The sequence below is a fragment of the Bubalus bubalis genome, chromosome 3 (genome assembly GCF_019923935.1).
Source record: "Bubalus bubalis isolate 160015118507 breed Murrah chromosome 3, NDDB_SH_1, whole genome shotgun sequence".
In the NCBI taxonomy this organism is placed as follows: Eukaryota; Metazoa; Chordata; class Mammalia; order Artiodactyla; family Bovidae; genus Bubalus; species Bubalus bubalis.
In genome coordinates this window covers 10,826,037-10,844,480 of record NC_059159.1, presented here as the reverse complement: position 1 = coordinate 10,844,480, position 18,444 = coordinate 10,826,037, and the positions used below count along the sequence as shown (strand labels likewise).

The window sequence follows — 18,444 nt, the reverse complement described above, 5'->3', positions numbered from 1 at the left end:
AACTCTGTTTCATAATCTACTGTTGCTGTTGTTCAGTCACTAAGTTGTATCTCACTCTTTGTGACCCCATGGACTGCAGCACACCACACTTTCTTGTTCTTCGTTATCTTTCAGAGTTTACTCAAACTCGTGTCCATTGAGTTGGTGATGCTATCCATCCATCTCATTCTCTGCCACCCCCTTCTCCTACCCTCAATCTTTCCCAGCATCAGGGTCTTTTCAAATGAGTCAGATCTTCAAATCAGGTGGCCAAACATTGGAGCTTCAGTTTCAGCATCAGTCCTCCCAATGAATATTTAGGGTTGATTTCTTTTGGGATAGACTGGTTTGATCTTTTTGTAGTCCAAGGGACTCAAGAGTCTTCTCCAACACCACAGTTTGAAAGCATCAGTATTTTGGTGCTCAGCCTTCAGGTGGCACTAGTGGTAAAGAACACGGCTGCTAATGCAGGAGACATGAGATGTGGGTTCAATCTCTGGGTTGGGAAGCTCCCCTAGAGGAGGGCATGGCAATCCACTCCAGTATTCTTGCCTGGAGAATCCCATGGACAGAGGGGCTTGGTGGGCCACAGTCCATAGCATCGCACAGAGTCGGACACAACTGAAGCAACTTAGCACACAAGCACGCAGCTTTCTTTATGGCCCAACTCTCACATCCATACATGACTACTGGAAAGACCATAACTTTGACTATACAGACCTTTGTCAGCAAAATGACGTCTCTGCTTTTTGATATGCTGCCTAGGTTTGTCGTACCTTTTCTTCCAAGGAGCAAGTGTTTTTTAATCTCATGGCTGCAGACATCGTTTGCAGTGATTTCGGAACCCAACAAAATAAAGTCTGTCACTGTTTCCACTTTTCTCCCTTCTATTTGCCATGAAGTGATGGGGCCAGATGTCATGATCTTAGTTTTATTTTTTAATGTTGAGTTTTAAGTCAGCTTTTGCACTCTCCTCTCACCCCCATCAAGAAGCTCTTTTGATCTTCAATTTCTGCCATTACAGCAGTATCATCTGCATATCTGAGGTGGTTGATATTTCTCCTGGCAATCTCGATTCCAGCTTGTGATTCATCCAGCCCAGCCTTTTGCATGAGGTACTTTGCATACAAGCTAAATAAGCAGGGTGACAATATATAGCCTTGATGTATTTCTTTCCCAATTTTGAACCAGTCCATTGTTTCATGTCCAGTTCTAACTGTTGCTTCTTGACCTGCATACAGGTTTCTCAGGAGGCAGGTAAGGTGGTTTGGTATTTCCATCTCTTTTTAAGAATTTTCCAGAGTTTGTTGTGATCCACACAAAGGCTTTCGAATAGTCAATGAAGCAGATGTTTTTCTGGAATTCTCTTGCTTTTGCTATGATTAAATGGATATTGGCAATTTGATCTCCGGTTCCTCTGCTTTTTCTAAACCCAGCTTGTACATCATAGTCTATAAGACCTTTTATGATCTGGCTCAGCTCACCCCTTCTCCCACTCTCCCTCTGGCCCACATTCTGGATTCTGTAACCAGGCTGGCTTTCTGTCCCTTGATTGTGCCAATCCTCTGTTCACCTGGCAGTCTCCACCCTACCTGTCCCTTGTTCCTGGAACCTGAGGTGTTACTGTGGGCACCTCTTCTCACAATTCACGTGGTACCTTCTTCCAGTCACGTGGTAAATCCATCACCCACTAACTCTGCTACTTTGCCTCATTTTATTTGAATCACAGTAATTAAAAAACCTGTAATTGTCTTATTGCCCTTCTCTGGAACACACGCTCTGTGAGAGCAGCACTATCTGTCCTGTTTACTGCTCAATCCAGCCACTGAAACAGTGCCCACGTCAGGAAGGTGAGGCCAAAATGTCAGATGCCAGTCGTGTGGAGTCTGAGGTCTGCCTGGGTGGGGACCAGGTAGTGTTTAGTAGGATGCCCTGCCTGGCTGGGTGGGTTAGAGATGCTTGTGCCTACAAAGGAACAGTGTTTGCCATTTCATACCAGGTGATAGATGTGGTTTCTGGTAGGAAATTGCTCTTTGGGGACAGTCCCTAGGATCTGGGACATCAACTCCTGTGGTGATGACTCATGGAAACCTAGCCCAGACCAGAAGCACTGCACCCAAACCTCCACCTATCCCAGACAAGATAAGCTGCCTTGATCATCTACACCCTGAGTCCAATAAGGGTTCAGGGAAGAGGCAGGTAGGCTCCTCAGGTGCAGCTGTTCCTGTCTTGCCCACCACTCCGGTGTGAGCCGCGTGTTTCTGTGTTCCTCCTGCCCTCTTGGTCTGGACATCCAGGCACACCACACTGGAGCCCTGGGGACAAAATAGACACAGGCCAGCCCTCCTTGAGATTAGTCTAATCAGGTGAGATAAACTCCCTCTCCCAAATTTGGAGACCATGGGAAATGAGACAGTGGGCTGAACCCTAACCTAAAAGGCAGGTCCACCTGGGTGACCACTAGCCCTGGGACAAAGGGCATGGTAAGCCATATAAATACAGTTTTTTAGGGACTCAGAGTGGGGCAGCTTTTACCCCTTGCTGTGTTGGAGGTTACTTTAACTTAGCAGGCTGGGCCTTAGTTTTCCTAACAGTAAAACAGTTAAGACAATATATATGACTGCACTCCTTAGTTGAAATCGTGATGGAGGTTTCTGATAAGAATTGAAACATTAATCTGGACATGTAAGCAGTGAAATTATGTATTGACAGCTGAGCTGGGCTGTCAATTCCTGCTTTGAAAGTACAGTTTACTCTTAACAACAGAACTTTAAACTGTGTGGGTAACATCTACAGTGTTTTGGATCATATAAGACAATATTGATGTAGATACCGAGAGACCGATAAGTCACCTTGTAAACCATGTAAACTTGGGCTATCAATAATTACAATACAGTGCTAGTAAATGTATTTTCTCTTCCTTATGATTTTCTTTTAAAAAAATATTTATTTAGGCTGCACCAAGTCTTAGTTGCAGCACGTGGGATCTTTAGTTGCATCATGTGGGATCTATTTCCCTGATCAGGGATCTACCTTGGGCCCCTGCATTGGGAGCACAGAGTCTTAGCCACTGGACCACCAGGGAAGTCCCCTGCTGCTGCTGCTGCTAAGTCACTTCAGTCGTGTCCGACTCTTAGCGACCCCATGGACTACAGCCTACCAGGCTCCTCCGTCCATGGGATTTTCCAGGCAAGAGTTCTGGAGTGGGGGGCCATTGCCTTCTCCAGGGAAGTCCCCTATGATTTTCTTAATAATATTTTCTTTTGTCTAGCTTACTTTATTGTTAAGAATACAGTGTATAATTCATAGAAATACAATATGTGTTAAAGACCATATTATGGGTAAGGCTTCTGGTCAACAGTAGTTAAGTTTGCAGTAAGTCAAAGGTTATATTCAGATTTTCAAGTATGCAGGGAGTTGGCGCCCCAACCCCCATGTTGCTCAAGGGTCAACTTGGGTGGAAGCTTCGGTCCAGCATAATATGCCTACTACAGAGCAAATATTTTAACAAGCGTGAAGAGCCAGGCTTGTTCCAACACACTATTGCTTAGGTTATTCTCACCTTCTGGTAATAAAGCAAAGTGTGTTTCAGGGAATTCCCTGGTGGTCCAGTGGCTAGGACTCTGCGCTTATACTGCAGGGAGTGGGTGGTTCCGGCATCCTCATCAGGCACATTTAAAAGATCAATTATACAGACATATTCATACCTCAAGATAAGAGTGTCAGAAGTAAGACCCCCTTTACTTGTTTGCTGTCTGTGTGCTGTGCTTAGTTGCTGTTATGTCCGACTCTTTGCAAACCCACGGACTGTAGCCCGCCTAATTCCTCTGTCCACGGAGATTCTCCAGGCAAGAATACTGGAGTGGGTTGCCATGCCTTCCTCCAGGGGATCTTCCCAACCCAGGGATCATTTGCTGTCAACATACTGCAAACCTCTGCTTTCTAATGTGCCTGGTTTAGTGGATAAAATGATCACCTAGTTTTCACTAAATTAACCTTCACAAGAGGCCAGCAGTTCAAGCAGTTCTGGAAAGAGGCTGTGGATTAAAGATATACCTAGTGATTGGAGGGGCTTCCTGGCTGGCTCAGCGAAAAAGAATTCGCCTGCCAACCAAGTTCCATTCCTGAGTTGAGAGAAGATCCTCTGGAGAAGGAAATGGCAGCCCACTCCGGTATTCTTGCCTGGGAAATCTAATGGACAGAGGAATCTGGCTGGCTACAGTCCATGCGGTCGCAGAGTCGGACACGTTAGTGACTAAACCACCACAGTGATGTGAGGCAAGCAAACAATGGTAAAGGACAGAGCTGACACCTGCGCAGGTTTGTTTCACGAACAAGGTTTGCTATTCTCTCACGACACAGATGAACCCGCGGCAGGTAGCGACGGTAGTTCAGAAGCCGATTCTGAGGAGCCGGATTCTTAGAGGCACTTGGAGAAGAGTTTAGGGTAAGATGCCATAACTGGTAATATTCTACAGGGCAACCGAAAGCCATTACCTCCAGGGCCATCTTTTCTGCAGGGCGGGATTTATTAGCGCCGCCATCAGACACACGGAATACAGGGACTCAAAGAACAAGGAGACGCAGTCCAAGGTCACGCGACCAGTCCTGGAGGCCCTGGAGCTGGAGACCATCTCAGAAGCCTTACACTCGACCCCGGGTAGGAGCTTTTCCATTTGCAGGTTAAAAACCGGCCTGGGGGTGGGATGGGGGGGAGGGGGGTGGGGTGGTGGTTAAAGTGAGAGCTGAGAAGCAGGCAGTTAGATTCCAGATTTTTCAAAAGCAGACGATGTACAGTGGGGATTTCCATCAGAAGGCAGTGATAACGAGTAATAACGCGTGTGCCGGTGCCGGGTTGGGGACGTGCGCCCAAGTTCCCACTCGAAGCAGGGCCACAGGGAGATTTCGCCCGGAGCACGGGAGTACTGGCGCGGCCTGCAATCCCGTCTGCAGGGGCTACAGGTTTACAGTCCCGGACAGAGAATCCGGGAAACGCGGGGCGGGAGGGAAACCAATTCAGCCCGAGAGCCCACCCAACAGGGCCACACGCGGTAGGCTCCTCGGCGCCCCGCTGCCTCCGCACCGATTAATCTTAGGAGTGAGTAGAGTTCGGCCCTGCAAGATCCCAAACGAGCCCCTCCCGAGCGAGAGCCACAGCACCGCCGGTCTCTCTGCGGCCAGCCTCCGTTCCCCTTTCACGTGACCAGGAACGCCCCACCCCTTCCGAGGAGTGGCCCCGACGCACATTCGTACGCACGCGCGATGGCGTCACTTCCTGGCGGCGGCGGCGCGGGGCCTTGCTTCCGCTTTCCGCTACGGCGCGCGCTCGGCTCTTAGCCCGTTCGGTATCATGGCGGCTACGGCCACGATGGCGACCTCGGGTTCGGCGCGGAAGCGGCTACTCAAAGAGGAAGACATGACCAAAGTGGAATTCGAGACTAGCGAGGAGGTGGACGTGACCCCCACCTTCGACACCATGGGCCTGCGGGAGGACTTGCTGCGCGGCATCTATGCCTACGGTAGGTGGGCTCGGGGCGCGGGCTGAGTGCGCCCACGGAGAGAGCAGGGGCCCGGCCGGGGGTGGGGACCGAGACTGGGAGTCCTGCGGCCCTGGGGGCTGGCGGTCGGAGGTGAGGCCTAGCCCGGGGGCCCTACCCGCGTTTGTATCGGCTGGTTCAAGTGTTCTCTCGGCAGGGCGCCGTGCTGGGTCCCACGAGGGCTGCAGGGTCCTCTGTGCACTCCCAAGTCATTCATTCAGTGGATGACTGTCTTGTAACAGGTGCTAGAACGTGCGCGGTTCTAGGCACTGAGGGCTTAGCAGTGAACCAGACAGGCCTACGGAGCTTAAATTGCATTTGGGAGAAAGTGGTAATGGCTACGAAGAAAATAAAGCGGGTTAACTGAATCAAGTATGACTAGGGGAGGAGAGAGTTAATAGGGCAGTTAGGTTTGGGACCTCCCAGGCTGGCATTTGACCTGAGACCTGGAACAAAGCCCGTTATGAGTAGATTATGGTAGAACCGAGCAGAGAGAGAAGCTGGTCCCAGGGCCCTGAAGCCTGAAGCCTTGTGTATTCCAAGAAGAAAAAGAATTCCCCTTGTCCTGGGAACCTAGGGGCAAGATTGGGGCGCGGGGAGGGGTACAGCCAACAAACGTGGTGCCAGATGATGAAGAATTTGAATTTTATTTCTGAGTCCAATGGGAGGCCTCTGGAGGGTTCTAAACAGGGAATTGGTGGGATCAGATTTACAGTTACAGAGGTGGTCCTGGGTGTCTGAAAACGGGGCGGGGGCGGGGGGAGAGGGGGGAGGCGAGGCAGGAGAGGAATCAGGGAATGTTAAGAGGCTTTTGTTCCAGTCCAGAGAAGCGATGATGGTATTGTGTTGGAAATGGGAGTGCTGACAGGGTTTGATTATGGGTTGAATGTGAGGCTCAGAGGAAAGTCCTGGGTGTGTGAATAACTGGGTAGGTGATGATGCCCTCTCTTCTGGTGGGGGGCACTGGAGGGAGCTCTTACTGGATGAGTGGAGCTTGAGGGAACCTGTGAACTATCCAGTGGGACATGTAAAGGAGGCAGCTGGGGAGCCTGAGAAGAGGTAGGGTTGGGGATGCGGATGGGAGTGATCAACACTTGTGCTTAATGCCTGGGACTGGGACAGACATCTTTTCTATCCAGCAGTCTCTGACACTGTGACAGTTGAGCACAGAGAAGGTGCTGAGGGAATGGGAGTTGAAGAGCCATAGCAGCCAGGCCTGGTAGTGTGGCTGACAGCCCTATCTGCCTCTGGGCACCCAGGACATTGCTGCCCTAAAAACACTGTTTTTAGTTTCCCAGTCCATATGCTGGGTCATCTTGAGGGGTTTAATTCATCTGTTATATTTGCTTTTGTGTTAGATAGGAAAGTGTATTATATTTTAGAAAAGTACCAGAAATTGAAGTATGCTATGTTTATTTTCTTGCACAATAGAGGGACGGTGTTGTAGTTCATGTAGCTGCATCAAGCAGGAATGTGATCCAAGCAGTAGATGAAATGGAGTTCTAGGTGATATGAACAACTTGCAGACTTACTACTGGTTGGGAGTGGTGACTACAGTACTGATTGGTTTATCCTCCTTTTTTACCTTAAAAAGTAATGTCACAGAACCCCCAGCAGTGCAGGTTATTGTAATGTAGCCAAACAGTACACAAGTAATTGGAGTAAAGTGTGAGCCTCCCTCACCCCCATTCTCCAGGAGTAACCACATTCTTTTTTTAACCTCAGGTCTCTCTGTTTTGCAACAATGTTCCTTAGAGATTGTTTCTGTATAAATAAGATTGTGTGTTGGTATGAAAATCCCCTTCAGCCTAGTACTTCATTCAGTCGTTTCTTCTGAGCTTAGTATGTTGGACATTGGGTTATGAGTGGGTGGGGAATTTTAAAAAGATACCATCCTCCCCACAAGGAGCTCCAGTTATGGTTTTAAGTATGCTGTCCTAGTGGCTAGAGCTCATTTTTTTGTTTTAATTTACAGGTTTTGAAAAACCATCAGCAATCCAGCAGCGAGCTATCAAGCAGATAATTAAAGGAAGAGATGTCATTGCGCAGTAAGTCTGCTCATGCAATAGGAGTCAGGCGCTAGTCAGCCCAGGAATCTGTAGTTCAGTGCTTCTCCATTCAAACGCCTTTACCAGCTCTTGACTGGACTTCAGCTATGGGCTGTAAGACTCATTTACCACACACACACAAAAAAGCCTGAAATTGTAGAAAAGAATTATATAAAAGGTAATCCTTTGCTGCTGCCTGGAACACCCATTCTACAGATTCTGCAGTTCTGTAACCCCCTGATGCAAAGGCCACTTTTACTGTCCTTATCACCTGTGATTTAAAGGTTGTGCCTAAGTCCTGCCTCCTTGTGGTTAAGATGTTGGTTAGGGCATTGGGGTCAGTGAAGGGGGGACTGTCCTTGGAAGAAGCTGCCTGAGTGCTTCTGCAGCCCACTGCCTCAGGGCACTGCTGCAGCAGGGGTTAAATGAATGGGAGCAGAGGCATGTAGCCCAGCATTCTACATCCCATTTATCTGTGTTTTCTTTACTAGATCTCAGTCTGGTACAGGCAAAACAGCCACCTTCAGTATTTCTGTCCTCCAGTGTCTGGATATTCAGGTAATCTTAAACTTTAATACTTGGAAATACTTCCTTTACGTTCTGTAACTACAGTCTTCAAGAAGTACAGTTCTTAAATATATCTAGTTGTACTGAATAAACATTTTTTAAGAGAATCTTAATTGTACACTAGTATCTGAGCTAATATCCTGTCAGAAATTCCTTGTTATTTAAACCGGTTTTTAAAATTTTATTGAAATGCAGTTGATTTGCAGTGCTACATTAGTTTCAGATGTACAGCAAAGTGGTTCAGGTGTGTGTGTGGATATATATACACATACATATATATTTTTAAAGATTCTTTTCCATTATAAGTTATCTATTTTATATATATAGTAGTGTGTATATTTTAATTCCAAACTCCTAATTTATCCCACTCCCCACCCTTTCCCATATAATAACCATAGATTGTTTTCTATGTCTGTAAATTGGGAGGCTTTTTTTAGTTAGTGGAAATCCTTGTTTGCAAACAAGAATCCTGACTAGTATACCTCATTATTGCTGGTTGTCTGGTTTAAGTAATATTCAGACTTGCTTACCTGAAATCAGATGTGTGGTTAACATGAGGTGATATTCAGAATAGATCTGAGTCTGAATATGTGCGGTCTACCTGGAGAAGGGAATGGCACCCCACTCCAGTATTTTTGTCTGGAGAATTCCATGGACAGAGGAACCTGGTGGGCTACAGTCCATGGGGATGCAAAGAGTCGGACACAACTTAGCAACTAACACACACACACTCCTCGAAAATACTGAGGTTCTCTATTTTCTGACAAAAATTATTTTCCTAGGTTCGTGAAACCCAAGCTTTGATCTTGGCTCCAACAAGAGAGTTAGCTGTACAGATCCAGAAGGTGAGATGGTTAAAGATGGCAGTGTCGCATTTGCAAGTACACTTGATCCTTGAACCACATGAGTTTGAACTGCGTGAATCCCATTTATATGCAGGTTTTTAAAAATGAATACGTACTGCAGTACTGCTTGATCTGAACTTAGGTGGCTCCAAGGATAGGGAGGACTGACTGAAGTCTGTGTGGATTTCTGACTAAGCTTGGGTTTAGGGGTGTCTGGAGTCAGTATATAGGTGTCATCCCTAACCTCCCTCTCTGCCATTCACACTGGTCAAGCCAACTGATTGACTTAATTGAATCTGTTTTGTCTCTTCTATTGGGTTTTTCCCCCCTGATTTCTCATGTTTTGCCATAAATCACTGGTTTGTATGAAGTCATCTTTAGTTCTACTTGTATGATTCCCCTTAGTTTTTTGCAATCTTACAATTATAATTTTTTTCAAAAAAAGTCCATCTTAATAAAAATAATTGTAACTATTTTGTCTTTGTAGTGTAAACACTCTGGAAATGGAAACGTGTTTGTTAAGATGTTAATATTGTCTCTGGGTGGTAGGATTGTGAATTTTGCATGTTTTCTTATTTTTCTATAGTTTCTAATACATACTGCTTTTATAACAAGAAAACAGTAAAACTAACTTCATTCTGGTGCAGAAGAGAGTGGAAGGAGGAGACTTAGGCTGTCTGTAGTTTTATGATAGAAGTAATAGCATAAACAATACCTGGTGGTCGTTTTAAATTAGAATAGAAGCAGTCTTCATTTGGGGAGAACTCAGATGTTTCTGACTTTAGAATGGTCTTGGGGCAGACCTTGGACATGAACCTGTGTTTTAATTCAGGGCCTGCTTGCTCTGGGTGACTACATGAATGTCCAGTGCCATGCCTGCATCGGGGGCACCAATGTGGGGGAGGACATCAGGAAATTGGACTACGGACAGCACGTTGTCGCTGGCACACCTGGGCGTGTCTTCGGTGATTAATTGCTTTTGTTTATAAAAAGTGCTTCAGTGATAGAGGACTATTTTCATTTTGATATGCTACCTGATAACTTTTTGCATTTGAGTAACTTTTAAGAAGTAGAGGGAAGGTCCCTGAAATGCGATGAAAACTGGTTGAAATGGCTGGCTCTTTACTTATAACCTGATCTCTACTTACTTAGAAATCTAATTTTATAGATATGATTCGTCGCAGGAGTTTGAGGACACGTGCTATCAAGATGTTGGTTTTGGATGAAGCTGATGAAATGTTGAATAAAGGTATGAGTAACAAGAGTTTTCTAGAATTGGGATGTATTTCATGTAAAATACATGAGGGCAAATACGTGAGGGCCCCTAAGTGACAGCAGCTGCTCTTAATACAGTGACTGGGCTGTGTAATGACAGCTGGCACCGTGGTTCAGTAGCAGCGACCAGTGCCTCAGCGTCTTCACGCCTCTGTTCCCTGCACACCCCTTCCGAGCTCTTACTTCCACATCAGGGGCCGGGTGGGTCATCTCTAGATACTCTGGTCGCCCAGTGTAAAGGGAATAGTTTCCTTCTCAGGAGTCACCAGTAACTCATGGGGTTCTTCCCAGGTGTTTTTCTGGTCCCTGGTCCTTGAGCACTTCTCTTAGAACCTAGAGGCTAATGGTGTCCCTCGGAGCTGCCCTCCACCCCACGTCTGTCTGGGGCCCCTTACCTGGAGGTCCTGCTCATCAGCTAAGTTAAAGGTACAGTTACTACAAAGTGAGGTCTCTAGACCAGCAACATCTCTGTCACCTGGGAATGCGCTGGGAATACAGCGTCTGGACCCCTGGTCTCAGCAGTCAGGGCCTTGCAGCTGCCTGCCCCCTTCTTATGTGCTGTCTCCTAACCCGTCCTGCAGAGGTGGCGGTGTGGTGACCCGAGGGCGAGGTCGTGCTTGCCAGCAGATTTTATTCATCCTGTACCCTGTGAAATAATGTAAACTAATTGCATTCTTTAATAGGGAGGTTTTTAAGTCAAGGTATCACTGACATCTAACATTTTCAGGTGTACGACATGACTCAGTATCTGTGGGAGATTGGTTTTGAATGGGAGGTTTTTTTAATTGAAGATTTTTTGGTGAAAATCCAGATCTCTGGATTTACTTAAAATATGGCAGGTTTGGCCACCATGGGTGTACATCCTTAGGGCACCGACAGCTGGAACTGAGGTATGACCACCTGGCAGAGGCCCAGAGTTACGGGCTCAGGTTTCTGTTGCTTTTAACTGTTGGCATCCAGGACTCTTGGGTGGGATCATGGTCGCCAGAGCACACCAGGGAGAGAAGAGGGGATGTGAGAATTTGGTCCAGCTCTATAAGAAGATTCCTTGTGAAATCTCATACCTTAAAACCACAATGCTACACCTAATTAAATTGATGTGTGACTCATGTCAGAGTGTACAGCCTTAAAAGTTCCTGTGTGTCTCATGCCTCATCCTAGGTTTCAAAGAACAGATCTACGACGTGTACAGGTACTTGCCCCCAGCCACACAGGTGGTGCTCATCAGTGCCACACTGCCCCATGAGATCCTCGAGATGACCAACAAGTTCATGACTGACCCCATCCGCATCTTGGTAAAACGGTGAGGACGCCCTGTTTCTCAAGAGAGACTAAAACATAGCATAGTTATATCAGGTTTTCAGTTCAGTTCTGTTGTTCAGTCGTGTCCAACTCTTTGCAACCCCATGGACTGCAGCATGCCAGGCTTCCCTGTCCATCACCAACTCCTGGAGCTTGCTCAGACTCATGTCCATCGAGTCGGTGATGCCATCCAACATCTCATCTTCTGTTGTCCCCTTCTGCCCTCAGTCTTCCCTGGCATCAGGGTCTTTTCCAGTGAGTCAGTTCTTTGCCTCAGGTGGCCAGAGTTTTGGAACTTTAGCATCAGTCTTTCCAATGAATATTCAGAACTGATTTCCTTTAGGATTAACTGGTTTGATCTCCTTGCAGTCCAGGGGACTCTCGAGTCTTCTCCAGCACTACAGTTCAAAAGGATCAATTCTTTGGCTCTCACCTTTCTTTATGGTCCGACTCTCACATCCATACAGAACATGAAAATTCTTTTAACTTTTTTCTTTTGAAAAGCAAGCTTTTATATGTTCTCCTTTGATTCAGTAATTTCAGGTATAAAAATTTGCTGATGGTATTTATTTATCAGTGAGATTGTCTCTGGGAATAAAATGTGTATTCTATTAAACAGCCAAACATTTTGTTTAGAACCATATACAAGGTGTGGTTAAAGGTTCAGCCTGACCCCGAGCTTGGGCTCATGCAGTGGAAGTGGTGACTCCTGGGAGGATGTGGCAGGTGGGAGGGGTGAGGATCTCATAACCAGACTCCTGTGCTGCCAGGATTCAGGCTGACACCTGGAATGGCACCTGGGCTGTGTGCGCCCTCGTTTGTGTTGGAGGGATGAATTGACAAAATTGTCTTTGTCCTCCAGTGATGAACTGACTCTCGAAGGCATTAAGCAGTTTTTTGTGGCTGTGGAACGGGAAGAGTGGAAGTTTGACACCCTGTGTGACCTCTACGACACGCTGACCATCACACAGGCTGTCATCTTCTGTAACACCAAGAGGAAGGTGCGTGGTTGTCCTGGCTCTTTAATGTCCTTGTGGCAAAACAAAAAATGAAAATCATAGAACTTAGACTTTTTCTGTTGAAGGCCGGAAGTACATGTTTTAGGCTCTGGGTACACGGTCTCTGCAGCATACACTTGGCTTTGCCCTTTAGATCAAGTTGCCATATGTGATGGGTGGACAAGCGAGTATGTCCAGAGAACACGTGTACAGGGTGTTGGTCTGGTCCCATGATTGCAGGCTCGGGATCACTGGTGTGGATGGCACCGGAGCCTGCATTCTGTGAGCTCCCATGTGATGCTGATGTGCAGGTAGAGCTGAGAACCCTGGCAACTTTCCTTGGAAGAGGAGGATTTGGACTACATTCCAAAAAAGATTGGAATTTAAATTTCTAATGAACATTGACACACATATATATGAATTTTTTTAAAGAGAATTTTTGCCGCAATATTTGCTGGGCAAATTTAAGTTTTCTACACATCCAGTGAAGATTGGTGTGAGTTTTAAGAACGCTTGTTTTGTGAGTATTTGTATTGGTCCTGCAGGTAATTGACATGAAATCCTGAATCCAGTCTCTGGTTTGGTTTGTGAGCTGACGGCAGCACCTGTCTATTCCATCTGTAGGTTGACTGGCTGACGGAGAAGATGAGGGAAGCTAACTTTACCGTGTCATCCATGCATGGGGACATGCCCCAGAAGGAGCGAGAGTCCATCATGAAGGAGTTCCGGTCAGGTGCCAGGTGGGTTGGATGCGCCCTCTGCTCCTGTGCTGGGGCCACGGGCTAGCATTTACGGGGTGTTACCTGAGCTCAGGGAGGTCGCTGACATGCTTGGTGAGCAGGGCAGCCACTGCGATGTGATAGACTAGGCTGAGGTGAGAACTAACCTTAACTAGAGGATCAGTTGTCTTATTTAGAAGCATACGTTTCTTGTTTCCAAAAAAAATAGGGATTTTCCATTTATCCTTTTGTATTGGTTTTAGCTTAATCCCACTGCAGCTGGCGAACCCACTTTGTATGATTTCTTCCCCTCAGTGTGTATTCAGAGTTGCCTTATGGCCCAGCATGGGGTTGGTTTAAGACCATTCTTTGTGCTCGGACAGGATGGGTTCTGCGCTGTGCTGGCGCCCTGTGTCCTGGCTGCGCCTGTTGGCTTTCAGTTGGGTAATTGTGTTTCTCAGACCTGCATCCTTACCCCTCTCCCCTTGACTCTGTTCCATCTGTGTTGAGAGTGCTGGTCTTTCTCTTGGGGGTTCTGCTTGTGTGTCCAAGTTCAGAATTACTAGACGTCTGGAGGATTTAGCCGTTACCTTGGAAGTACCTGCCCTGCTTTACTTGGGCCTCTGTCCTGAATCCTGCTCGTCTGCGCCAGCTTCCTTAACGTACCTTTCTTCCTGCACATCTGGTTTCCAGACTTAAGCTTTAGATGATTTCATGCAACCAGCATAGTGTTGGGTTTTGTTTTTCATCTCCTTTAAAAAAAAAAAAAGTTAATTGGTTTATTTGACTGCGCCAGGTCTTAGTTGCAGCTCATGGAATCTTTAGTTGCGGCTTGTGTGGTCTTGTTCCCCGACCAGGGATTGAACCCAGGCCCCCTGAATTGGGAGCTAAGAGTCCTAGCCCGTGGACCACCAGGAAGGTCCCTGTTTTTCCTTTTCTTTTAATCTGATGATGATTGCTATCTTTTAATTGAAATATTTAGCCCAGTTTTGTTTAATGTAAATACTGCAATTATTATTGTTGTTCAGTCACTCAGTTGTGTCTATCTTTAAGTGTATTTTACGTGTCATTTTTTTAGTTTGGATTTTATTCTTGTTATTCCTTTCTTCACTTTTTATTATGGAAAATGTTTATATTTTATTTCTTTGTGTTATTTAGCTGCTGATGATGCTGAAGAGTTATCAGCAACTGTGGTTGGTGGTACTTTTATCGTCTCCCCTGAGGGTATAGAGAACTTGAAACCCTTGACTTCAGTGACCCTCCAGACTTCTGTTGCTGTTTTCATGTGTTACAATTTACATGTGTTTCAACCCCCACAAGACGTTTTTGCTTCATATAATGAAATGGGTATAATTCATATCATAATTGCTTTGTGCCACACTCGTTATTCTTCTCTCTTTATCTCTGCGCAGCTTCTGTCAGGGCTGCATTTCCTTCTGCCTGAAGAATGTCTCTGTATTTAGTTTGTGTCAGCTGGTCTCTGAAAATGTCTGCTGCTGCTGCTAAGTTGCTTCAGTCGTGTCCGACTCTGTGCGACCCCATAGACGGCAGCCCACCAGGCTCCCCCGTCCCTGGGATTCTCCAGGCAAGAACACTGGAGTGGGTTGCCATTTCCTTCTCCAGTGCATGAAAGTGAAAGTGAAGTCGCTCAGTCGTGTCCGACTCTCAGCGACCCCATGGACTGCAGCCTTCCAGGCTCCTCCGTCCATGGGATTTTCCAGGCAAGAGTACTGGAGTGGGGTGCCATTGCCTTCTCCACTGAAAATGTCTACTTCATCTTAAAACATCTCCTGATGTTGAAGGAGGCAGTCCAGCAGGGTTGGTCCCAGAAGTCCTGTGGACATCAAGCTCTGGGCGCTCGCATCCCTTACATGAAGTGCCTGGTGCAGTTGGCCTTCCGTGTTTGGTGTTTTCTTGGTTGCCGTTGTTCCTGTCAAGACTCCACTCCTATGAAAACGGTGTCTTTTCTGCAGGCTGCTCCTTAGGTCTGTTTCGTTTGTGTTTTGTTTCAGTGGTTTTCACCCTCATGGGTCTGTGTGTGATTCGGTCGTAGTCCTCCTGTTTGGATTTTATATGGCTCTTGACCTCACCCCTCAGGTGGTGCTGTGGGTCCATTCTTTGCTCTCTCTCTGGGGCTCCAGTTCTGTGTGATTATCTGGTAGCAGCAACACTTCTTCTGTTTTTTTGAACTTTTTTCTCTGATCTATTGTCCCTTGAAACTTTGAAAGTTTCTATACCAGTGATGTCCAGTAGGAATGTAAATCAAGTAAACGTGTTATTTAATTCTGTATATCATTTCAACATACAGTCAGCATTAAAAATATTAATGAGGTTTTTGGCCCCCCCCCCCCCCCCCCCCTTTTCTTGGTACTAAGTATCCAAATATAGTGTGAATCTTACAACTTCAGGCAATCTCATTTCAGACCAGCCACTCCGGTGCTTTGTGAGCTGGTGGCCTCAGCATTGGATAGCGTGGGTCTGTGGTGTGTCAGATTCTGTCCTTTGAGAAGGACAGAGTGGTGTGAGTTGCACTTCTAATTAGAAGACACTGTGTTTGTTGTGCACCAGAATCTGAGGCTGGTGTACTTGATGTTTTGCTAGACAGAAGTAAGATGTCCTTCCCAAGTAGTGGTGGCTCTAAACAAATTAAATGTAGTAGAGTAAAAGATAGCCTATATGTGTGTGTGTGCATATATATTTTTTATTTTAATAAGATAAACACATGATTTAAGTAAGTAAACCAAACACGCCTTCTGAATGGGGCTTTCTGGTGCTGTCCCGCACGCTTCAGCCTGCGGAGGGAACAGTATGAGGAGCCCTAGTGTGCTCATAGCTGGTCTGACCCTTTTAGGCTAGGCGATTGTCTCAAACGCCTTTCTTTTTGCAGCCGAGTGCTCATTTCTACAGACGTCTGGGCCCGGGGGCTGGACGTGCCCCAGGTGTCCCTCATCATTAACTATGACCTGCCCAACAACAGAGAGCTGTACATACACAGGTACACCACGCAAGCTTTTCCTTGGTTTCATTCTTGTTGGTGGATGTACTGAAACCTTCTTTGCTATGTTTACTAAAGTGATTTTGCTTTATTCTTACAGAATTGGGCGATCAGGTCGATATGGCCGAAAGGGTGTGGCCATTAATTTTGTAAAGAATGATGATATCCGCATCCTCAGAGACATCGAGCAGTACTACTCCACTCAGATTGATGAGATGCCCATGAACGGTGAGACCCTAAGTCTGTCTGTGATTGTTGTAGGAAGAACTTCCTGGTTCCTAGTTTGGGGCACTTGAGGTTTTCCCATTTTGCTTTGTTTTTGTGAAGTCTTTTGTGAGCTTTTAGTTAACTTTATAAATTTTCATTTTGTTTGTATTATTTCTTATTGTTTCTCTTTCTTCACTTTCAGTTGCTGATCTGATCTGAAAAATCTGCTCACTGGAGCCTCTTCATCTATTTTGTATCCGTTTGGAAATATTTAGAGGTGGTTTCTATTTAATGGGGTTTGTGCGAACTCTATTCTCAAAGCACCTCCCTCCTCCCCACCTCACCCCAGAATGAACTCTGGAGATGGGGCCACCTTTTCTTACCCACGTGTAAATAATGCATTGCTTTCTTTTTCATTAAACATTTAAAACTTTTCCCATAAATTCTAATTTGTATTTCTTAAGGTGGACCCAACTCTTACTGTCTGTATGATCTCCTTTTACTCTGAATTTTGACCTTTAAGATGGTGAAATAGAAATGGTAAGCTGCCTGGCCTCTCCACACTTCCCCAGATTGGTACCCGATCCCATTTCTTAAGGATGGCAGGTGTGGGAGTCAGACCATCAGTACTTTTCTTTGGGTTGGCCTGGGTCTGTGTGCTTGGGTGCAGAGGGCAAGATAGGATCCCTGGGCGGATAACTGTAAGGAACCGTTCACAGCCAGGCTTCTCTGGGTTAATGAGCCCACCTGCCATGGCTGAGGAGAAGTCGACAGGAAACAAGCCATAAGGGAAGACACCTGAGAAACTCACCCTAAATCAGATGTTGTCAAGTAAAGAAACAAATGCAGACGTCCTTAGAAGTGTACCCTTGGGGATGATTTAGAAGCAGTATGTGATTTCCAGAGGTTTCATAACCATTAGCCCTGAGTGTTGGTGAAGATGTTGGTGCGTGATGTTCATGTGAGTAGGTACAGACTTTCTGGAAGGCAGCCGGGCCTTGGGTCGTAGGAGCCGTTGGAATACTCCCCTTTGAGGGAGTCACTCTGCCATCAGCAGTGGTCTGGAGTGCAGGCTGCACAGGTGTGCTCCCCAGTGTCCCCCGGCACCAGGGAAAGAGGCCTGAAAGGGCTGCGCAGCGCCAGGGGTTGGGGAGGGAAGCGACGTCCTGTCTGCGCTGATGCACGTGGGCGGGGCTTCTTGGGCGAGTGTCTAGGACTGCTGGTGTCACAGGCCAAGTGGCTTCAGCTGCTCCCCATGGTGGCTAAGTGTTGGAGTTGGTGTGGAAATAACCCAAATGCCCACTGAACTGAAAGATGCAAGTACATACGATGGATATTGTTTGGCAATAGGAGGGAATGAAGAGCTGGCACATGTTGCGATTTGAACCTTGAAATAGGCTGAGTAGAACAAGCCAGTCACAAAGAGCCACACAAGTGCTTCTGTTTCTATTAAATGTCCTAAATTGGTAAATCCATAGAGACAGCGGATAACCGGTTTTCTGGGGACTGAGAGGGACTGCTAAAGGGTACAGGGCTTCTTCGGGGGTGATGGAAATGTTCTGGAACTAGAAGTATGGTTGTGGTTGCACGATTCTATGAATATACTAGAAGGTACGGAATTGTACATTTTAAAGTGGTAAATTGTGTGGTATGTGAACTGTATCAAAAATCAGGTGGGGAATCTAACACTTCCTCTAAATTATACTTAAAAAGGGCATGAGCAAGAGGGAAAATACTTGTAAAGCATATACTAGACAAAAGCCAAACTGGAAAATACGAAGAATTTTGTGTGTAGGTAGAATGATCGTCCCCCCAGATGTGTGCTCAGTTGCTTAGTCGTGTCCAACTTTTTGTGACCCCATGGACTGTAGCCTGCCAGGCTCCTCTGTCCATGGAATCTTCCAGGCAAGAATGCTGGAGTTGATTGCCATTTCCTTCTCCAGAGCCTCTTCCTGACCCAAGGATTGAACCC

At 46.3% G+C, this 18,444-nt stretch overlaps 1 protein-coding gene across 1 annotated transcript; it reads left to right on the top strand.

Moving 5' to 3' along the window:
- The first annotated feature begins 5,227 nt into the window (after positions 1-5,227).
- EIF4A3 (eukaryotic translation initiation factor 4A3) lies at positions 5,228-16,915 on the top strand. The gene is made up of 12 exons (XM_006064147.4): positions 5,228-5,498; positions 7,492-7,564; positions 8,056-8,122; positions 8,914-8,976; positions 9,809-9,941; positions 10,145-10,225; positions 11,413-11,554; positions 12,416-12,554; positions 13,176-13,291; positions 16,158-16,265; positions 16,366-16,493; positions 16,675-16,915. Exons 1-12 carry the CDS (start codon positions 5,330-5,332, stop codon positions 16,689-16,691), a joined length of 1,236 nt encoding a protein of 411 aa, XP_006064209.1. The 5' UTR covers positions 5,228-5,329; the 3' UTR covers positions 16,692-16,915.
- Positions 16,916-18,444: the final 1,529 nt, after the last annotated feature.

Bases quoted from the DNA above. Each gene is read 5' to 3' on its own strand.
- EIF4A3 (XM_006064147.4), top strand. From the start codon at position 5,330: ATGGCGGCTACGGCCACGATGGCGACCTCGGGTTCGGCGCGGAAGCGG. The intron at 9,942-10,144 runs GTGATTAATTGC...CTAATTTTATAG, and splicing joins CACACCTGGGCGTGTCTTCG to ATATGATTCGTCGCAGGAGT. The intron at 13,292-16,157 runs GTGGGTTGGATG...TTCTTTTTGCAG, and splicing joins GAGTTCCGGTCAGGTGCCAG to CCGAGTGCTCATTTCTACAG.